At 40.0% G+C, this 17,811-nt stretch overlaps 1 protein-coding gene and 1 pseudogene across 1 annotated transcript; both read left to right on the top strand.

The window, feature by feature from the left end:
• Positions 1 to 12,197: 12,197 nt before the first annotated feature.
• Positions 12,198 to 13,133, top strand: LOC107133713 (olfactory receptor 2T33-like). Its single transcript, XM_015475944.1, has one exon. It carries the CDS (start codon positions 12,198 to 12,200, stop codon positions 13,131 to 13,133), a length of 936 nt encoding a protein of 311 aa, XP_015331430.1.
• A 2,358-nt stretch (positions 13,134 to 15,491) lies between these two features.
• LOC107133712 lies at positions 15,492 to 16,797 on the top strand (annotated as a pseudogene).
• Positions 16,798 to 17,811: the final 1,014 nt, after the last annotated feature.

Here is a 17,811-nt window from a genome sequence, read left to right as displayed (position 1 = left end):
TAGGAAAAAACCAAACCATTGTAACACATGACATTTATGTAATACACTTTAGCTTAAGGAATAGGTCACAGAAGAAATCAGGGTAGACATTTAGAAAAAATAGAAAAAAAATAAAAATAGAAATACAACATATAAAAAGATCTGGGATCTTATAAAGGCAATTCTAAGAGGAAAGTTTACAGTACTGAATTCCTACATTAAAAACAAATAGAAAGATACCAAATAAATAATCTAATATTACACATCAAGGCTCTAGAAAAAGTAGAACAAAGTAACATCACAATTAGTAGAAGACAGGAAATAATTAAAATCATAGACAAACTCAACTAAATTGAGACTAAGAAAAACAATACAAAGAGTCAATGAGACACGGAGTTGTTCTTTTTTATTTTTTATTTTACTTATTTTTATGTGCTGCTAAGGATCAAACCCAGTGCCTCACACATGCAAGGCAAGTGCTGTACCATTGAGCCCCAGCCCCAGCCCTAGGGTTGTGTCTTTAAAAAAATAAAGAAGATTGGTAAATCTTCAGTCAAATGAACCCAAAGAAAGGAATAAAAAAACCAAATTAACATTAGTGGTACAAAAATAAATATCACCACAGATACTACTGAAATCTAGACTATCATGAGAAACTATTTGGAGTTTTATACTCTAATTAGCCAGAAAATCTCAAAGATTTTGAGAAATTTTTAAAGATACATGACCTACCCAAATTGAGCCATGAAGATGTAGAAAACTTAACAAGAGCAATATAAAGAAATGGAATAGAAGCAATTTTTAAAAGGTTTCTAACAAAAACCCAGATCCAAGCTCTACCAGGCCTTTAAAAAAAAAGCTAACACCAATCCTCCTGAAATTATTCCATGAAATAGAAAGGGAGCAAAGACAGCAAAATTTATTCCATAAAGTCAGTGTCACCCAGATACCAAACAAAGTCAACAACAAGGGAAACAAAAATCAGGCCAATATCCTTGATGGATACAGATATAAAATTTCTTAATGGAATATTCATAAACTCTATTCAAATACACTATAACAAGATAGTATGCCATGAACAAGTGGGTTTTATTCCAAGGATGAAACATTAGTTTAACATCCACAAATCAAAAATGTAATTTAGCACATAAATAAAGTTAAGGACAAGAATCACTTGACTACCCCATTAGAAGCGAGAAGCCTGTGACAACGTCCAGCAGCCATTCATGTTTAAACCCCTGGAGAACGTAGGGATACAAGGCACTTGCTTCAGCATTGTGAAGGTTATCTATGGCAAACCCAAGAGCAATTCCACACTGAATGGAGAACACTGAGAGCATTTCCCCTAAAAACAGGAACAAGGCAAGAGAGTTCACACTCACCACTCCTATTCAACATAGTTCTTGAAACTCTAACCAGAGCCATCAGGTAAGAGGAGGAAATGAAAGGGAAATAGGAAAAGAAGAAGTCTAGTTAACTCTGTTGGCAACAGCATGGTCCTATAATTAGAATATTAAAAAGAAATCCAGCAGAAGACTGCTAGAGCTGATAATCAATTTTAGTAAAGTGCAGGATACAAGATTAATATCCATAAATCAATCACTTTCTTGTACTCCATTAATAACTCCACTGAAAAAGGAAATTGGTAAAATGATTCCATTCACAATAAACCTCAAAAAACAATTGAAAGTTTGTCAAATGAAGGATATGAAAGACCTCTACAATAAAAATAAAGACCATTAAATAAAGAAATTGAAGTCTTTAGCATATAAAAATAACTCTCATGCTTTTGGATAGGCAGAATTAATATTGTCAATTGGCCATACTACCAAAAGTCTCATACAAAGTCAATGCAATCCCCATGAAAATACCAATAACATTCTTCACAGGACTGGAATAAGAGTTGTAAAATTCATTTGAAAGAAAAAGAGATTCAGAACAGACAAAGCAATCCTGAGCAAGAAGAGCTCTAATGGAGGTATCACAACACCAGACCTCAAGTTATACGATAAAATTCTACTAACCAAACTTCCATGGTATTGGCATTGAAGCAGACATGAAGACCAACTGAATAGAATAGAAGTCACAGAGACCAACACACATGATTACAGTCATCTGATACTCAACAAAGGTGTCAAAACAACTATTAGAGAAAAGATAACCTTTTTTTTAAAAAAAGTATAAACCCCCAGAATATCCATATAGAGAAGAATGAAAATTGAACCCCATATCTCACTCTGCACAAAAGTCAACTCAAAGTGGATCAAGGACTAAGGAATTAGACCAGAAACCCTGCTACTGGTAGAAAATTGTTTAGGCTCAGGTCTCCAACACATAGCCACAGGCACTAACTTCCTTAACAAAACTCATAAGTGTTAGAGTCTGTAAACAAGTCTGGATGGAGACTGGAAAAATGCCAGAGGGAGTGGTTTGTGAAGTAACACCAGCGAGCCATTAAGTGTGGAGATTTCTTATTGGTAGACTGATGTATCTAGTTTATGATAATTAGATAAGCTGTGGGGAATGTAAATACTGCTCCTGTCCTGCAATAAAGGGCTCCCACTCCTGCTGTATCAATGTATGCAAGTTGTTCGTCACCCCCCAGTTATTTTGCTGCAGCCATACTGCGGCAGATGGTGGCCCGTACGGGGAGTCCCGGGACACTCGGGGGTAAGTGATGAAAAAAAAAGCTGCCCGTCCATAGATAGGACGGGAGCAAATCTGCTCGTCCCTAGGCAGATAAGGCGAGAAGAAAAATGGCCATTTTGAGAAAATGGAGAAGATTGATACAGTAGGTTTGTGTCTTGTTTTGTCTCAGTGTATTGTATTGTCTTTGTGATGAAAATATGGAAGGGGTGAGAAGTAAATTACTAAGGGAAGGAGGCACCCCAGTGGAACCAAGAGCAGTTAGGGCATGTGTTGATGGAAGCCCAGGAACTCTAGTCAGAAAGAAAAAGAAAGTTCAGAAGAAAAAGGATTATCAGGAAAAAAGTTGCAGCAAAAGGTTATTACTGAATACTTTTCGTTACCAGAGAGTGTGTAAAGCTGTGAGCCGGTCATGGCACAGCAAGGATTTTTCAAGCAGCGGCAACCGGCTCTTCCTCGCCACTGCGAGAGCCCAAATCCAAACCTGACCCGGAGGCACAGTCTCGCAGGCTCTTGACCCTGTGCCCGGAAGCAGTTTGAGTCCAAGACACTCCCCAGCGCCATCTGGGGCTGCCTGGGACACTACAGCTGGCAGAAGACTGCCTGTGTCCCTGATGTTTGGTCATTTTTCAATGCCAATAACTAAGCTACAATGGTTCTCCCACACCTGGAAGCTGATGAGTAATGAGCACTATTAATGCTTATTTCAAATGCAAAAAAACCTTGAGATAATGTACTAAATTGTTCAGAAGGTTGTTTTCTTAGTAGAATGCTACAGGATTTTCTTTAGCCATCCAGAGTTCCTGCCTTCGTCCCAGTGCCGGTGAAGACGAAGATGGAAGAATTTCCAGTGTTGCTGAAAACCGGTCAAGACTTCAGCTGAGAAATGGACGAGACTTCAGATCAAGCTAGTTGCCTGCAGAACTTACCTGGACTGTGATTTAAGCTAGCTGCCTGCAGAACTTACCTGGACTGTGATTTACCTGGACTGTGAGTTAATCTATTGAGACACTGCTTTACCTGGACTGAGACAACAAACTGTAATCTATAACAAATTGTAACTCGGTATCTTTGCTAATGCTGTCATTGCTGGTATAATTTTTCCAAGGGCTTCTTGCATGGAGCAATCAATTGGCTTGGTATTGTGACATTTTGTACCCTCCCCTTCTGCTCATAGCAGATTATTTGTGGTGTTTATGTAAAAACCACTATGGTTGTTGTTTAAATTAAACAAAAGGGGGAAATGTTAGAGTCTGTAAACAAGTCTGGATGGCGCCTGGCAAAATGCCAGAGGGAGTGGTTTGTGAAGTAACACCAGCGAGCCACTAAGTGTGGAGATTTCTTATTGGTTGACTGATGTATCTAGTTTATGCTAATTAGATAAGCTGTGTGGAATGTATAAATACTGCTCCTGTCCTGCAATAAAGGGCTCCCACTCCTGCTGTATCAATGTACACAAGTTGTTCGCCACCCCCCGGTTATTTTGCTGCAGCCGTACTGCAGCACATAAGCACAAGAAATAAAACCAACAATCAGTAAGTACTTCTGCTGTGTGTTGATGATCCTGGTGCCCTTCTGAATCATCCTGACCTCCTACAGTCTCATCCTGGCTGCTGTCCTCCACATGTGCTCCCCAGAAGCCCGCAAGAAGGCCTTTGCCACCTGCTCCTCACACGTGGCTGTGGTGGGGCTCTTTTATGGAGCAGCCATTTTTATCTACATGAGACCCAAATCCTACAGGTCAGCTCACTACGATAAGGTAGTGTCAGACTTCTATAGCATCCTCACTCCTATGCTGAACCCCTTCATCTACAGCCTGAGGAACAGCAAGGTCAAGGGGACCCTGAGAAAGTGTGTGGCCAGTGTGTGGCCTTGACACTTTATTAATAATACACTAAGTTGTCCCAGCTTTTTGTTATTGGGCAGAGTGACTGGTGGGATTTTTAGAGTGGTAATTACAGGGACCCCTCCTTATGAATGGGAGACAGCATCCACATTGCCCAGGAGAAACCTGGAACCACTGATCTCTCTCTGAAAACATTGTTGACCTTAGCTGAACACTGAGAGCTGTGGCCATAACTTTTGCAACTTGAGGTTCAAGAGCAAAAGTAGCACGCTTTTCTTTTTCCTTCTTTGCAGTTTCACATGTATATTTACTCTTAGCAAAGATCTCTGCAAACTCTGCCTACAATTCTTTTCTTTTCTCATTAAGTGGAGAGGTTCATCTTTTCAGGTCAGACTGGAGCATTGCTGTGCCAGATTCTATACTTATGGAATATGTATTTCTGGATTTTTTAAATTTAAGTTTTCAGTTTGTAGTTGATTGCAGGTAACTGAGTCTCTGGTGCACAAAACCAGAGATAAGGGAGAACTACTGGATTCCCTTGGATCTGTATATCTGTCCCCCACATTTTATTTTATCATTAAACCTGCATGTTTTAATGAGCTTTTACTCAAAAAGTGAATTCACTATTCCAGCAATTTTGGGATTATTATCTATGTTTCAACTGAGGTATACTTTTTAAGAAGTACGATGCTTACAACCCAGCCTTTTCTTTCAAGCAATTTCAATAAACGCTAGCCTAATAGTCTACACTGTAATCAACAAAAGTTACTTGCACCAGCCTCCCAAGTCCCTCCACCACCAGTGAAGCACCCTCAAGAACGACCATGGATCTGCTGTTTATCCCATTGTTTAGTTTGGCCTGTTCTATTCTTGTCCTTGGAACCCCACGATGAACAGTCCTACATCCTGTGTTTTTCTCTCAGTTCAAAGACTCCCCTGCAACTCTGCTCTCACCAGTTCTTCACCCTGTTTAATTCCTACAGGTCTTCTATTGTCTAAAATGCCACAATGTGTTACCCCATGTGTTTTGGAGGATGTCTGGACTATGTTCAGTTTGGATCTGTAGTAATTAAAGCTCCTTTGTGGGATCAAAAGTTGTTGTTGTTGTTTTAATTACTATTATTTTGGTAGATGGATGGTGAACTTTTTCGTGACTTGTTCTCTGAAAGCGGCTATTAATTTTACATTTCCACCACCACAGTGCTCAAGATTCTCTTGCTTCCATTGTTATCACACATTTAAAAAAATTTTTAGAACATCTAGTGAGTGTGTTTATAACTTTTTTTGTTTTTAACTTGGCTTTCCCTGATGGCTGTTAGAGTTCTATATTTTTTTTATTAGTTTACTGTCTGATTTTGTTTTTTATTTTGTTAACTGGATGTTATTTTCTTGGAAAGAAATAATAAAACATGTAGTCTGCCCAACGAACCCAACGTGGTAGTTCATTCATACACCATATATGACATTTTAAATGCTATATAAAATTTGGTATAAAAGAAAAAACTGAAATTACATATTCAGTTGTTTGTTATATATTTTCAAATACTCACTTTAATTCAATGGCTGAAGATGAACTGTTTTTACTATTTGTGTATTTGTGTAATATATCTTCAGCCTCTTTCATTTTATTTGAAACAATAAAATTTACATGTTGGTTATACTATGCATTTTGTTTTGTTTAATATTTTTATATTGTGCTAGGGATAGAAGCCAGTGCCTCATGAATCTTAGGCAATCACTCTACAACTGATCCACAACCCGAGTCCTAGAGTATGCCCTTTAACACAGTCTTCCAATTTCATTAGAAGAATGATGACATTGAGAATCTGAATTTTTTATAGAAACATTTTTTATGCTAAAATATAAAATATTAGATGAAAAATGATAAATAGATTATCAAAAATGAGGTTTCAGGTGATCAGATGATATGTTTTATCTTTAACTGGTGAATTTTTATAAACCTATAATAATTTTCAGACAAGACATGTGGCAAGCTTGCAAAGCTATAATTTTACAAATAAAATAATTGTACCTAAAATATTTATGTATTGTAAAACTGTCTAGATATTATTTGTATAAAAGCCAAGGAAAAATCTAATTAAGTACAAATTCAATTCCAAGATAATGGTTCAAAATAAAATATTTAGAGATTAATTATTTTGGTTTTTACTTTGACTTATTTTGTTATCAGAAGAATTACTTCTTTCACAACTTTTTATTTTCTTGAGCAGAATTTAGTCCAAATTTTCCACTTTAAAATAATATCTTTAAATATATTAAATATTAATATATTTAAATATTAATCTTAAATATTAATATATTTAAATAATAATTAAATATTAATATATTTAAAATATTTAAAAGAATATATTTTAGAGAAAGGTATCTCTAAAACACTCTATCCTCTGTAACTTTCAGATCACATGGGTATTGCTAAAGTACCGGCCAACAGAGTGGATTGCATTCCCAGGAAAGAGAGAATTCATTTACAAGTACCATCTCATTTATTGTTGGAAATCTGCCTCCTTTCAATGAATCATATCCTGGTAATAACAGTGCACTAGCCCTGCAGGAAGTTTGCTTCAGGGATCCAATATCCTGGGATTTGAGAATCATCTGCATTGAGCTAATAAGAAGAGAAAATGTCTTGTCACCCTATCCTACTGAACATGCTCCTGTTGAGACTTCCCAAGCCTGATGGTAAGGTGTTCTAGGATTTGGATGGGTACCTCTCATTTTACACAAGCAGCAGAGCCTTTTATACAAGTACACAGTGGTCCAGGGCCAGAGTCTGGGAGCTCCGGGCCCTGCACAGTGGCTGCTCAGGAGGCAGGTCAGTGCCAAGACTTAGCCTGAGTGCTGGAAAGAGGTAGTGTTCTCTAAAGCTGCCGTCGCTGTCATTTTTTTTTTTTTTTATATTTTTAAGGCCTGTATCATAATTTTAAAATCAAGAATTAAAATATCTTGATCTCATCCAATAACCTCTTATCTTTCCTTTACTCTCTGCCAACACATTTTGTAAAATTTGCAATGGGTTAGGTCAGCATTCCTATAGTCAAATAGTTTTCATATGTGGTAATTTAATAAAGTATTTCTCACCTACTTCCTTTTTGCAATAAGGGTGTTTGGGGCACTGCATCTGCTGAGAATGACTATCACAGTGGTGTGCCCTACTTGAATTAACTTGTCAGTTACCAAAAAGCTTATCCTTGGATGCAGCCTAAGCCTTGGAAAGTCCATTATTTATTTTATGTTATTTGATTTATTCAGTACATGAGTCTTGACACTGTTGTAATTGCAGGTGCAATGAAACCTGGGAATAGGGAAACCTAGGAGGACTCTCTCAGGCCTGCATTCTGGAGTCATGTTCTCTAATAATGTGTTGTGAAAATGTCTAGATATTATTTGTATAAAAGCCAAAGGAAAAAGTAATTAGTTCTGTTTGAGAAAAGACATTTCCCTTTGATTTTCCAGGAATAAAAAAAATCCATTCATCTAAGCACTCTGTTTCTACATCTACCATTCTAAAATGTAAGCACAATCGGCCTCATTTATCTGTTGTGACATTAGATAAGACAATCCTTGATGAAGTGGGGCTTAGGGTGATATTTCCACAGCTGTTATCATCTGTGTTGGAATGGAGCTACCACTCTGTCCCTGGGAGACATAGTGAAGGGTGCTTTATGGTAAATTCTGTGATTGATTCAAGAAAACTACCCTATTCAGGACAAATCTAAGTATTGGTCAGCAAGATATGTGACATGCACCTTCAGTGGAAAGATTGCAGCTTTTCTCATTCTGGGGAGCCACACTGAAGTGGGTGGACATACTCTGTAGATGGAAGAAGTGAGCTCTCCATAATCAAAAAACTTATGTAATTGGGAAATAAGCAACAGCAGGATGTTATTGTTTTCAATTTGGAGAGGAAAAGGGCAGCAAACTGATAATTCTTTGTCCCCACAAATGTTGCTTGAGATTAATTGTATGGAGGCACACATAATTGTATTCATTTGCCACAATATTTTTTTGTCATGAACACATTCTAGGATTCTATCATTTGATTTATTGCTTCCAAATTTGAAAAATAAATGTGAAAATTATTGTGTACATGAAAATATCCATGATATATTAATTCAAAATAATTCTTTAAGCATATTAATTTTACTAATTCAATTCTTTAAGTATATTAACTTTACTAATTAAAGTTAATTTGGTAATTTATGAAGAATTTCAAGACTAATAAAGGGCATTAAATTAGCGGTGCTCCTGTGGGACTGTTGTATATTCAAAGAATTTATGAAAGACACACAATATTATAATCCTAAAGTATTCATTTATTTTCCCAAAATATTTGGGTAGGCTGTATCTATTCATGACCAATTGTAATAATATTCTAAACCTAATAATTATGGGTAATATTTGTGGAACCGAAGGGTCATGCATGCTACAATGTTTTTGCATGAATTTTCTTTTGTAATCATCAAACAATGAAAGAAGTGCATACTATCCTAATACATATTGTTAGGCCATCCAGTCTGTGCAGAATAAAGTTGAGGTTTACATTGATTTAAGTTGCCTAATTTTATCCAACTACTGGTAAGATATATAGATTTTTAAGGTTAAGTCCCCAGACCACAAAAGTGTATTTCTGTATGCACATAATTAAAGAAATGATTCTATTGAGATAAGGAAAGGAAGACAAATACATATTAGTGCTTTAATTTTTAGAATTTCTCTTAACAATTCACATAATTTTCTGGATTTTAGGTGTCTACTTTTTAATATGCAGACATTCCACAGGATACTTCATGTGGAAATTTAAATAGAAAGGCATGTTCAGTGAGTGAAAAGTTCATCAGATCACAAAAATGTTTTGAAATACTTTTAGTGTCAAATGATTTTCTTCTTCACATATGAATAGAGAGTGCAAATTACATTGAAATGTTTTATGCTCTGCAGATTTTGTGGGAAGCTGGTGTCGGCACAGCTGTTGCTGTTTTCATAAAACATGGGTCAGAGAGAGAACCCACAGCAGTAGGAAGCCAGGGCTGGAAGCTTCCAGGGCAGTGTGAGGTTCTCCCGAGTCTGGGACCTGCCAGGGTATGTCTCAGGGGTCTGGTGACCTGCCCCACATCTCACACAGCTTTTCTGAGTAGATTTGTGCAGGACTTGGATGCTTTCCTTCCACTCTCAGGCTAACTCAGCCACCCATAATCACATCTCTGTCCATGGTGCACTGTGCTGCCTGGCTTAACCACAGAAAGCCCTCCTTCATCTGTGGTTGAGCCAGTCACAGAGCACAGCCTTTCCATCCACACCAAGCAGTGGGAAGACAAGCTTGGACCAGTGCACTTGTAAGACTGAGATATATGAGAGCACTATTTGCTAACAGTGAAAATCAATACCAAACTCACAGTGATTATGAATATAGTTTACATAGCAATCAGTGGCACCTTTATCCCAAAATTATGCAGAGCATTCAGATTTGAAAAGCTACTCACATAATGCATCCCATCCACATATGAGTAACAGCATGTAAGTGCACCAATATGGGGGTATATAATGCAAATTTTGATCCTAAATAGTGTAATAAAAGTTTGGATTCTATAAAATAGTTCAGGGAAGATATCTGCAATGTATATAAATGATAAAATAAAGCAATTGTGTATAAATAACAAGATGTGTAAGAGTGGCTGGGGATGTGGCTCAAGCGGTAGAGTGCTCCCCTGGCATGCGTGCGGCCCGGGTTCGATCCTCAGCACCACATACAGAAAAAGATGTTGTGTGCACCGAGAACTAAAAACATAAATATTAAAAAAAAATTCTCCCTCTCTCTCTCTCTCTCTTTAAAAAAAGATGTGTAAGAAACATTTTCAACAGAAAGAAGTGGAAAATACTTCACAATGGGTTTGCAGATGAATCCAGGGGTCAAGGAGTATAACAGTTTCTGCCTTGGTATCATAGGAAATGTGACTCAAAACTTATTTTCACAGTATTATAACTGGCAATTATTACTGCTCCTGAAAATATTTAACAACATCACAGATGCAGGAAATGAAACAGATTGACAGCTGAATATAGTGAGAAAGTAAGGGGTTCATATATCTTCAAGAATAAAGACAACAATTTAAGATTGATTACTATAGAAATTCTTACCACATGTAAAGGACATAGATCACAATATGAGTATTACAGAGGAACCAGGCATTTATAAGTATAATATGCTATATGCATAATGTCCAACTGATGCAGCAGTGATTAAGAATTGGTAAACTGGATGTACACATACATACATATGCAATAAAGAGGGCATGACAGTAATATGTTCAATATTATAACAATAATGTTAAATATTATGATAATTATGATATTATGACACTGGCTATTTTGATAACAATAAAATCTAAGTATTTAAATTTAAAGAGCATTGTTGGCATACTACATTAGTCAGTATAGCTGCAGTGTTTATTAGAGGTGTGCTGCCCACTTACAAAATTTATCTTGGTTTTCAATTAAATTGAAAAAATAAATCAGAAATGGCCTGCTACACATAGATTATGACTGAACCCCCACATTGTTTTATTGGTAGTCATTAATCTATTGCTCTCTGTGAAAACTTGAATTTGTAAGGAGAAGATAAATTCACTGAGGTGTGAGAAGAGAGCCTTTCACCCACGGAGGATATCATGGCAGAGAAACGCCATCTGGAGGTTTCAGTTACAAGAGAGCCATCCTGTGATTAAGGGAGAGGCTCTGGGTCCTGTTCATAATCCACGCTGAGTATTCAACACTAACTTCAAGTGAAGAAGCTTGTTTGGACCAGTATTAATTAACAGACTGGCACTTGTCTCCTGCCTGTAAGAACCTAGGATTACTTAAATGTGAGAGCCTGCAAGTAGCATAGTTTGTTTCTTTATGTTATTTATGAAATTATCAACTTTTTAAATAGGAATTTTCAGTCTAACATAGCAGCTCTTTGAGTACCTAATAGATGTGGAAGACAGTTGCCCGGATGGTGTTGTACTGACTAATGGCTCCTGATCAGGAGGAGAAGTGGTGACCAGGTGAGGAGGTGGGCGTGGTGGGGCACACCCCTGCCTTTGTGGAATAGAGAAATTTAGTCATGTTTTCTTTCCTAAACAGCAAAGTCTGATTTCAGTGGTTATACATTTTTGTTTAGATTGCTTATTTAAATTTTAAATTTCAATTCATCCTAGTATTGAAGGAAATCTCCAGAAACTCCCTTAAATACAAGTGTGAGAAAACTGAAAAGTTACAATCACAAGAGAGAGTGCAACATCCACTAATCTACATGAATTCAAAAGTCCTCCAACAGGGAGATATTCCAATGTAGAAACCTGGGATTACACAACATGGCTTCTTTGGGCCAGGATGACATGAAAGGCATCACACTGGCAATCACAGGCCATGCATCAGCCTTCTCAGACTAGCACTCTGCTGCAGCCTGAGAGAGAGCCTTGTATAAAAGCCGTGTATACATTTTTTCTAATTTAGCTGGAATTGAGAACATACTAAACTCCTGGCAGCTATGAACCATGGAATGCTAAGGAAAATGTTTTGCTGGAGAGAAGAAAATTAAACAACTAGGCCTCCAGGATAAGGCTTTCTGTCAGGTGACCAAGCCATTTTAAGGAAGTTCCAGATCCTCATTTTAACCAGGCCCTTTTCCTCAGCCATCCTCCTGCCTTCCAGGTTGCCCACAGCCATGGAGAACTCCACTGACTCCACAGGGATTAACTTCATTCTTCTGGGGCTCTTTGACCACACACAGACCCATCGAGTCCTGTTTTCTCTGGTGTTCATGACCTTCATCGCCTCCCTGGTGGGCAACACCCTGATGATCCTGCTCATCCACACAGACCCCAGACTCCACACCCCCATGTACTTCCTGCTCAGCCAGCTCTCCCTCATGGACTTGATGCTGGTCTCCACCATCATCCCCAAAATGGCAGCCAACTACCTGCTGAACTCCAGGTCCATTTCTCCTGCTGGCTGTGGTTCCCAGATCTTCTTGTTCCTCAGTCTGGGAGGGGGAGAGTGCTTCCTCTTGTCAGCCATGTCCTATGACCGCTATGTGGCTATATGCCACCCATTGCGCTACCATGTTCTCATGAGCCACAAGCTGTGTTCCCAACTGGTAGCAGGCTCCTGGCTTATGGGAGGGATTGATGGGCTGATGCAAGCCAGTGCCACTATGAGTTTCCCCTACTGCCACTCCAGGGAGATAGACCACTTCTTCTGTGAGGTACCTTTGTTGGTGAGCCTAGCTTGTGCAGACACCACTGTTTTTGAGCTTTTCAGGTATGTTTGCTGCACCCTGATGCTCTTGATCCCTCTGTCTCTCATTGTGGCCTCATACAGTCTCATCCTGGCTGCTGTGTTAAGAATGCATTCTGCTGCAGCCAGAAAGAAAGCCTTCACCACCTGCTCCTCTCACCTGGCTGTGGTGGGGCTGTTCTATGGCACCCTCATGGTCATTTACATGAGACCCAAGTCCTACCACTCAGTGGGCCATAGCAAAGTAGTCTCTGCATTTTACACCATCTTTACTCCTGTGCTGAACCCCCTCATCTACAGCGTGAGGAATAAGGACGTCAAGGGGGCCTTCAGAAATTGGCTGGGCAAGACACATGCTATGTGATTCCAACACAAGGATTTACCAAAATTGCACCTCCAAAAATGGATTCATGTTGCCTTTACAAATTATTAGTTTATTTGCTCTATTGATCTGCTGATTTTGTGTTCTATCAATTTATTTTGTTTTCACTTTGCCATTTTATCTTTTAAGGTATTTCTGTGCAGTGTTTGGTGAATCAAAAATTTCATTGTACAAAGTGATAGACCCAGTCTGATTCCCTCTTAAAATTGGGAGCCATCTCACTAAAAGACATGAAAATCTAATTTTGGCTTTACTATAAATTACTGCAAATTCTGATCTTGCTTGGAATGCCTGCCCCTTCGTGCCTTGAACTCACCCATGCCTGGCTCTCTCTGACCAGATAGCAGCCCTCTCTAAACTTTAATGATGCTTCATAAATCTTGGCCTTCCCTGGCCAAGATAAGCACCCTCACTGAGGCTCTAATGACCTTCATAAATTCTGATGTTGGGGCCAGCAACAATGTAAACTAGCCTTTGTGTTATGCTCCTCAGAGTTTTGTTATCTGTAACCCCCTTTGTGTAACTTTCTGGACTATAAAGCTGAGCTGCAAGAAAGCTGCAGGGCTATGTTGTTGCTGTGGTTTTTGTTGGGAGAAGTAGCCCAGCTGGTTGAAACAATAAGCTTGCTTTAATTTTATTTTAATTGGAGTCAGTGGTCTTTTCTTTGCCTCCTGGTCTAACACCAAGGTTCCTCTTGGTACTGTTGAGATTTCTTTGTTCCCTAATATGGAATCTAGCCCAAGAGATGCCAGAGTCTGTGGATAAGAACATTTTGGGTGCCATGTTCTTGCCTGCCCACTGCATCCAGTTGGTTCCAGTTGCAGTTAAACCCAGGGCTGAAGGCAAGTGTTGAAGGTGCCTGTCGTTATGACACTGCTGTCTCTGTCCTCACAGTGAACAGCCTTGCTTTATACATTGGGTATGTTTTATTCTCCTGCTGAATCATCTCCTGTATAAAGATGGTGACTTCAACTCTTGTTTCTTTTAGCATCAGTCATTTTATTTGAATTCAAGCCTATCTGGCTGCTCTCTTTGGCTTCCATTCATGGAATATCCTCTTCTTTCCTGCACTTTCCTCTGTGTGTTCTCACATGTGAGGGGTTCTCTTGGACGAACATAGGGTTATACTTTGGTGTTTTTAACCATTCAGCTGCTTAACGTTTTATAACCAAAGAATTTATTCATTGTGTGTTCAATTTATTCATTTTATGTTCAAACGATATAATTATTAATAGGTAAGAACTTATTACTTTTCCTTGTTTTTTTCTATTTTTGCTGTATGTTAATTCTTTTTTTTTCTTACTATATTCCATGTAGTTAAGCAATTGCATCTATTGTTATGTTTTGAATCTTTGCTTTTGGTTTTCATTGCATCAGGTTTTTTGCTTAGTGATTACAAAAACCTCTATGGGGACTATTATACAGTAATATCAGGTTATATTAATCAAATGATTACTTAATTTTGATTACCTTCAAAAAAAAGAAAAAAGTAATTAAAGCAAGACAGTTGTGTCTCAGTTGTACAGCACTTGCCTAGGATGCATAAGGACCTGTGCTCTGTCACCAGCCCCACAAATATACATACATAAATGTGAATACTCCATTTTAACTCCACTGCTCCCTCATATTTATAAGGCAAGTTGACATGATCTATAACCTTGTATCTTGCATACTTTTGAACAAATAATGGTTATTTTTAATAGATTTGCCTTTCAAACTTTGAACTAAGGAGAACCAGGGTACAGGCCCATTTGTGTTGCTGGTGTTTTGATTGTGAATTCAGACTTCTCTGTTCACTGGGCTTTGTTCCTCTAATTGTCTTTCTGATGCTCAGCAAGGCCCTGTCTTTCCCTGACCCTTGACTTGGTGCCTGTTTTTACTGGTGAATGCCGTGTGGGTGAGGTAGGAGCTCTGCTGTTCCCAGCCTACTGTGAGCAGTGTTCTGCTTGATGTGGACCCTGAATCAGGAAGTCACGTGCTCTGAGCAGCAACTCCCCCTTCACTACCCTGAGGGGATTCATTTACAACCCAGGGAATCAACTTGAGTGTATGACCAGCTAACTGTGCAGTTGTGGGAGAGAAGTGAGTCAGAATTCTGACAGTAAGATGTTCTGTTTGTCTTTTCACATTGTGTCAAATGTGCACTTGTACTGAAACACAGAATGGAAGGTACAGATCTATCCACATGTGCTATCTTCCTATATGACTGAGGAGGTGTGATCACTGTCTCTGGAGACAAGGGGAATATTTCCCTCGATGTGCCATGAGCAGTAAACCTTTTATTTCCTCTTTGATGTCAGCATCACTTCAGGACTTGTGCTTGGAAAAGAAAAGTGAGTGATGGAAGGAAGTGTTCTCGTGGAAGCAGAAGCTTTGGGAGCCTTCCTCTTGCTCCTCTTCCTTCTCACTCTGGGTGGTGGAGAGTGCTTCCTCTTAGCAGCCATGTCCTATGACCACTAGTGGCCATATGCCACCCTCTGCGCTATCCCATGCTCATGAGCTGGCCACTGTGTCTGAGGATGACCGTGGGGTCCTGGTTCCTGGGATCAGCTGATGGGCTGATGCAGGCAGTTGTTGCCCTGAGCTTCCTGTTTTGCAGCAGGTGAAATAACTGCCATATAATTTCTTCTGTGAGACCCCTACACTGGTGTGCTTGGCTTGTGCTGACACATCTGTCTTTGAGGATGTCATGTACTTCTGCTGTGTGTTGATGATCCTGGTGCCCTTCTGAATCATCCTGACCTCCTACAGTCTCATCCTGGCTGCTGTCCTCCACATGTGCTCCCCAGAAGCCCGCAAGAAGGCCTTTGCCACCTGCTCCTCACACATGGCTGTGGTGGGGTTCTTTTATGGAGCTGTGATTTTTAACTACAAGAGACCTAAATCCTACAGGTCAGCTCACCACGATAAGGTGGTGTCAGCTTTCTATAGCATCCTCACCCCTATGCTGAACCCCCTCATCTACAGCCTGAGGAACAGTGAGGTCAAGGGGGCCCCGAGAAAATGTGTGGCCAGTGTCTGGCCTTGGATAATTGTGGGGACAAGTGCATGGAGTACTGCATACATGGCATACATTAAGGGCGTCTAAGTGGCAGGCTGCTCCCCTGTGCTAGGCATGTGAGCAGCAGGCCACTTACCTCATAGGCACAGCCCTGGGCATGAGGCCATGTGTTGCAGTCCCTGCACTTGCTCCATGGCTCACTCCTTCATTGGTCACTGCAAAGACAGCAGAATTTGCATTAGTGATTGCCTGTAATCTACTTAGCTACTGCCTGAGTATATATACATGGTAACTGCACAATAAAATCAAACCTGTTTCCTGCTTAGTCTCTGGAAGTCTTGATTAGCGACTCTGAAGTCACATTCTCCTCTACACTGTTCCATGGACCTCCTTGCTGGACGAGAGAAAGCTCACACACCTGGCACCTGAGCAGGCATCTGAAGTAAGCCTATAAGACAGGGTGTGGAAGGGGAAATGGGGAACCTACTGTCTCGCAGCTGTAAGCTCTTCACACTCTCTTGGATACTCGAACCCTAAATAAGAGAGAAGTCCAGAAGTTCTGGGATATAAACACTAACCCATGGGTCAATACTGCTGATGTTTCTGATCCTAGGATATGGGACAAGGCACGGCAAGCTGAAGTGAGACAGGGGTATATTTTGCCACTACATTTTTTTTTATTGTGACAACAATTGAGCAAAGTTTAGGGGGCCCTGCAACAGACCCTTGCCATACAATGATGGCCCTGGGGGAAGATGAGGCTGTGAGAGACAGACAGGGGGAAAAAGGCAAGGGCAATGGCAACTGCCTCCTTATGAGGCAATGCCCAAGGCAGCAAGGAACTATCACAGCTTAGAATTGACCAGGCCACTGGACAGGCCCAAGCCATGGTCTCCCAGAAACCTATTCCAGGAGCCAGAGATCCTTTTGAACATCTATGTAGGATAAGAGATGAGAAGTGGGGTGAGGGAGTACAACCCTTCCCAGTCAACACGGTCCCCACCCCAGAGCACCTTGCAGAGCAAACGCTTGAATCCCTCAGTCTTGAACTAAATTGCCCTCAGGACTGGAGAGACCTAGCCAGAGCAGCTCTTGAGCCTGCAACATTTTTGAAGTGGAAGGCATTCTCCTGTGATGAATGTGAACAGCAGGGGGATCCTAACCACACCACAAATGTTAGCCTCCCAGCTGAGTGCTTGCAGGAGAGGGAATCTACAGTTCCCCTGCGGTACAAGCCACAGGCCCACCAAATTATTTCCATCAGGGGCGGCTCTGTACTCTGAGAGCCTGGAGGAAGTTGGCAGCTGGGGAGGGACAGTTTCCATACAGGGCTTAAGGCAGAAGGCCACAGAGGACTTGCCACAGTTTACCGACAGGGTAAGCAAAGTAGAAGAAGAAAAGGTGTCTCATGAAGTAGCAGGGTGGCCTTAGCCAAGAAGTCGATCTGGGATGGACTAAATAAGGAACTCAGAGCAGCAGTGGCAACATTTCGAAATGGCACACTGGATGACTAGAATTTGGCCCCCCAGGATATAGGGACACAAGCAGCTCAAGCCTCTCTGCTGCCCTCAGACATGACAGTTGCATAAAAGCAGGACTAAGGAGGCTTGCAGACAGCTAGTCAGAGACTGCAAAATGTGCACCTTTTCTCCCCAAATC

This window comes from Marmota marmota, unplaced genomic scaffold (genome assembly GCF_001458135.2).
Source record: "Marmota marmota marmota unplaced genomic scaffold, marMar, whole genome shotgun sequence".
Taxonomy (NCBI): Eukaryota; Metazoa; Chordata; class Mammalia; order Rodentia; family Sciuridae; genus Marmota; species Marmota marmota.
The sequence above is the reverse complement of the archived record's forward strand: the minus strand, read 5'-3'. Positions and strand labels throughout refer to the sequence as shown.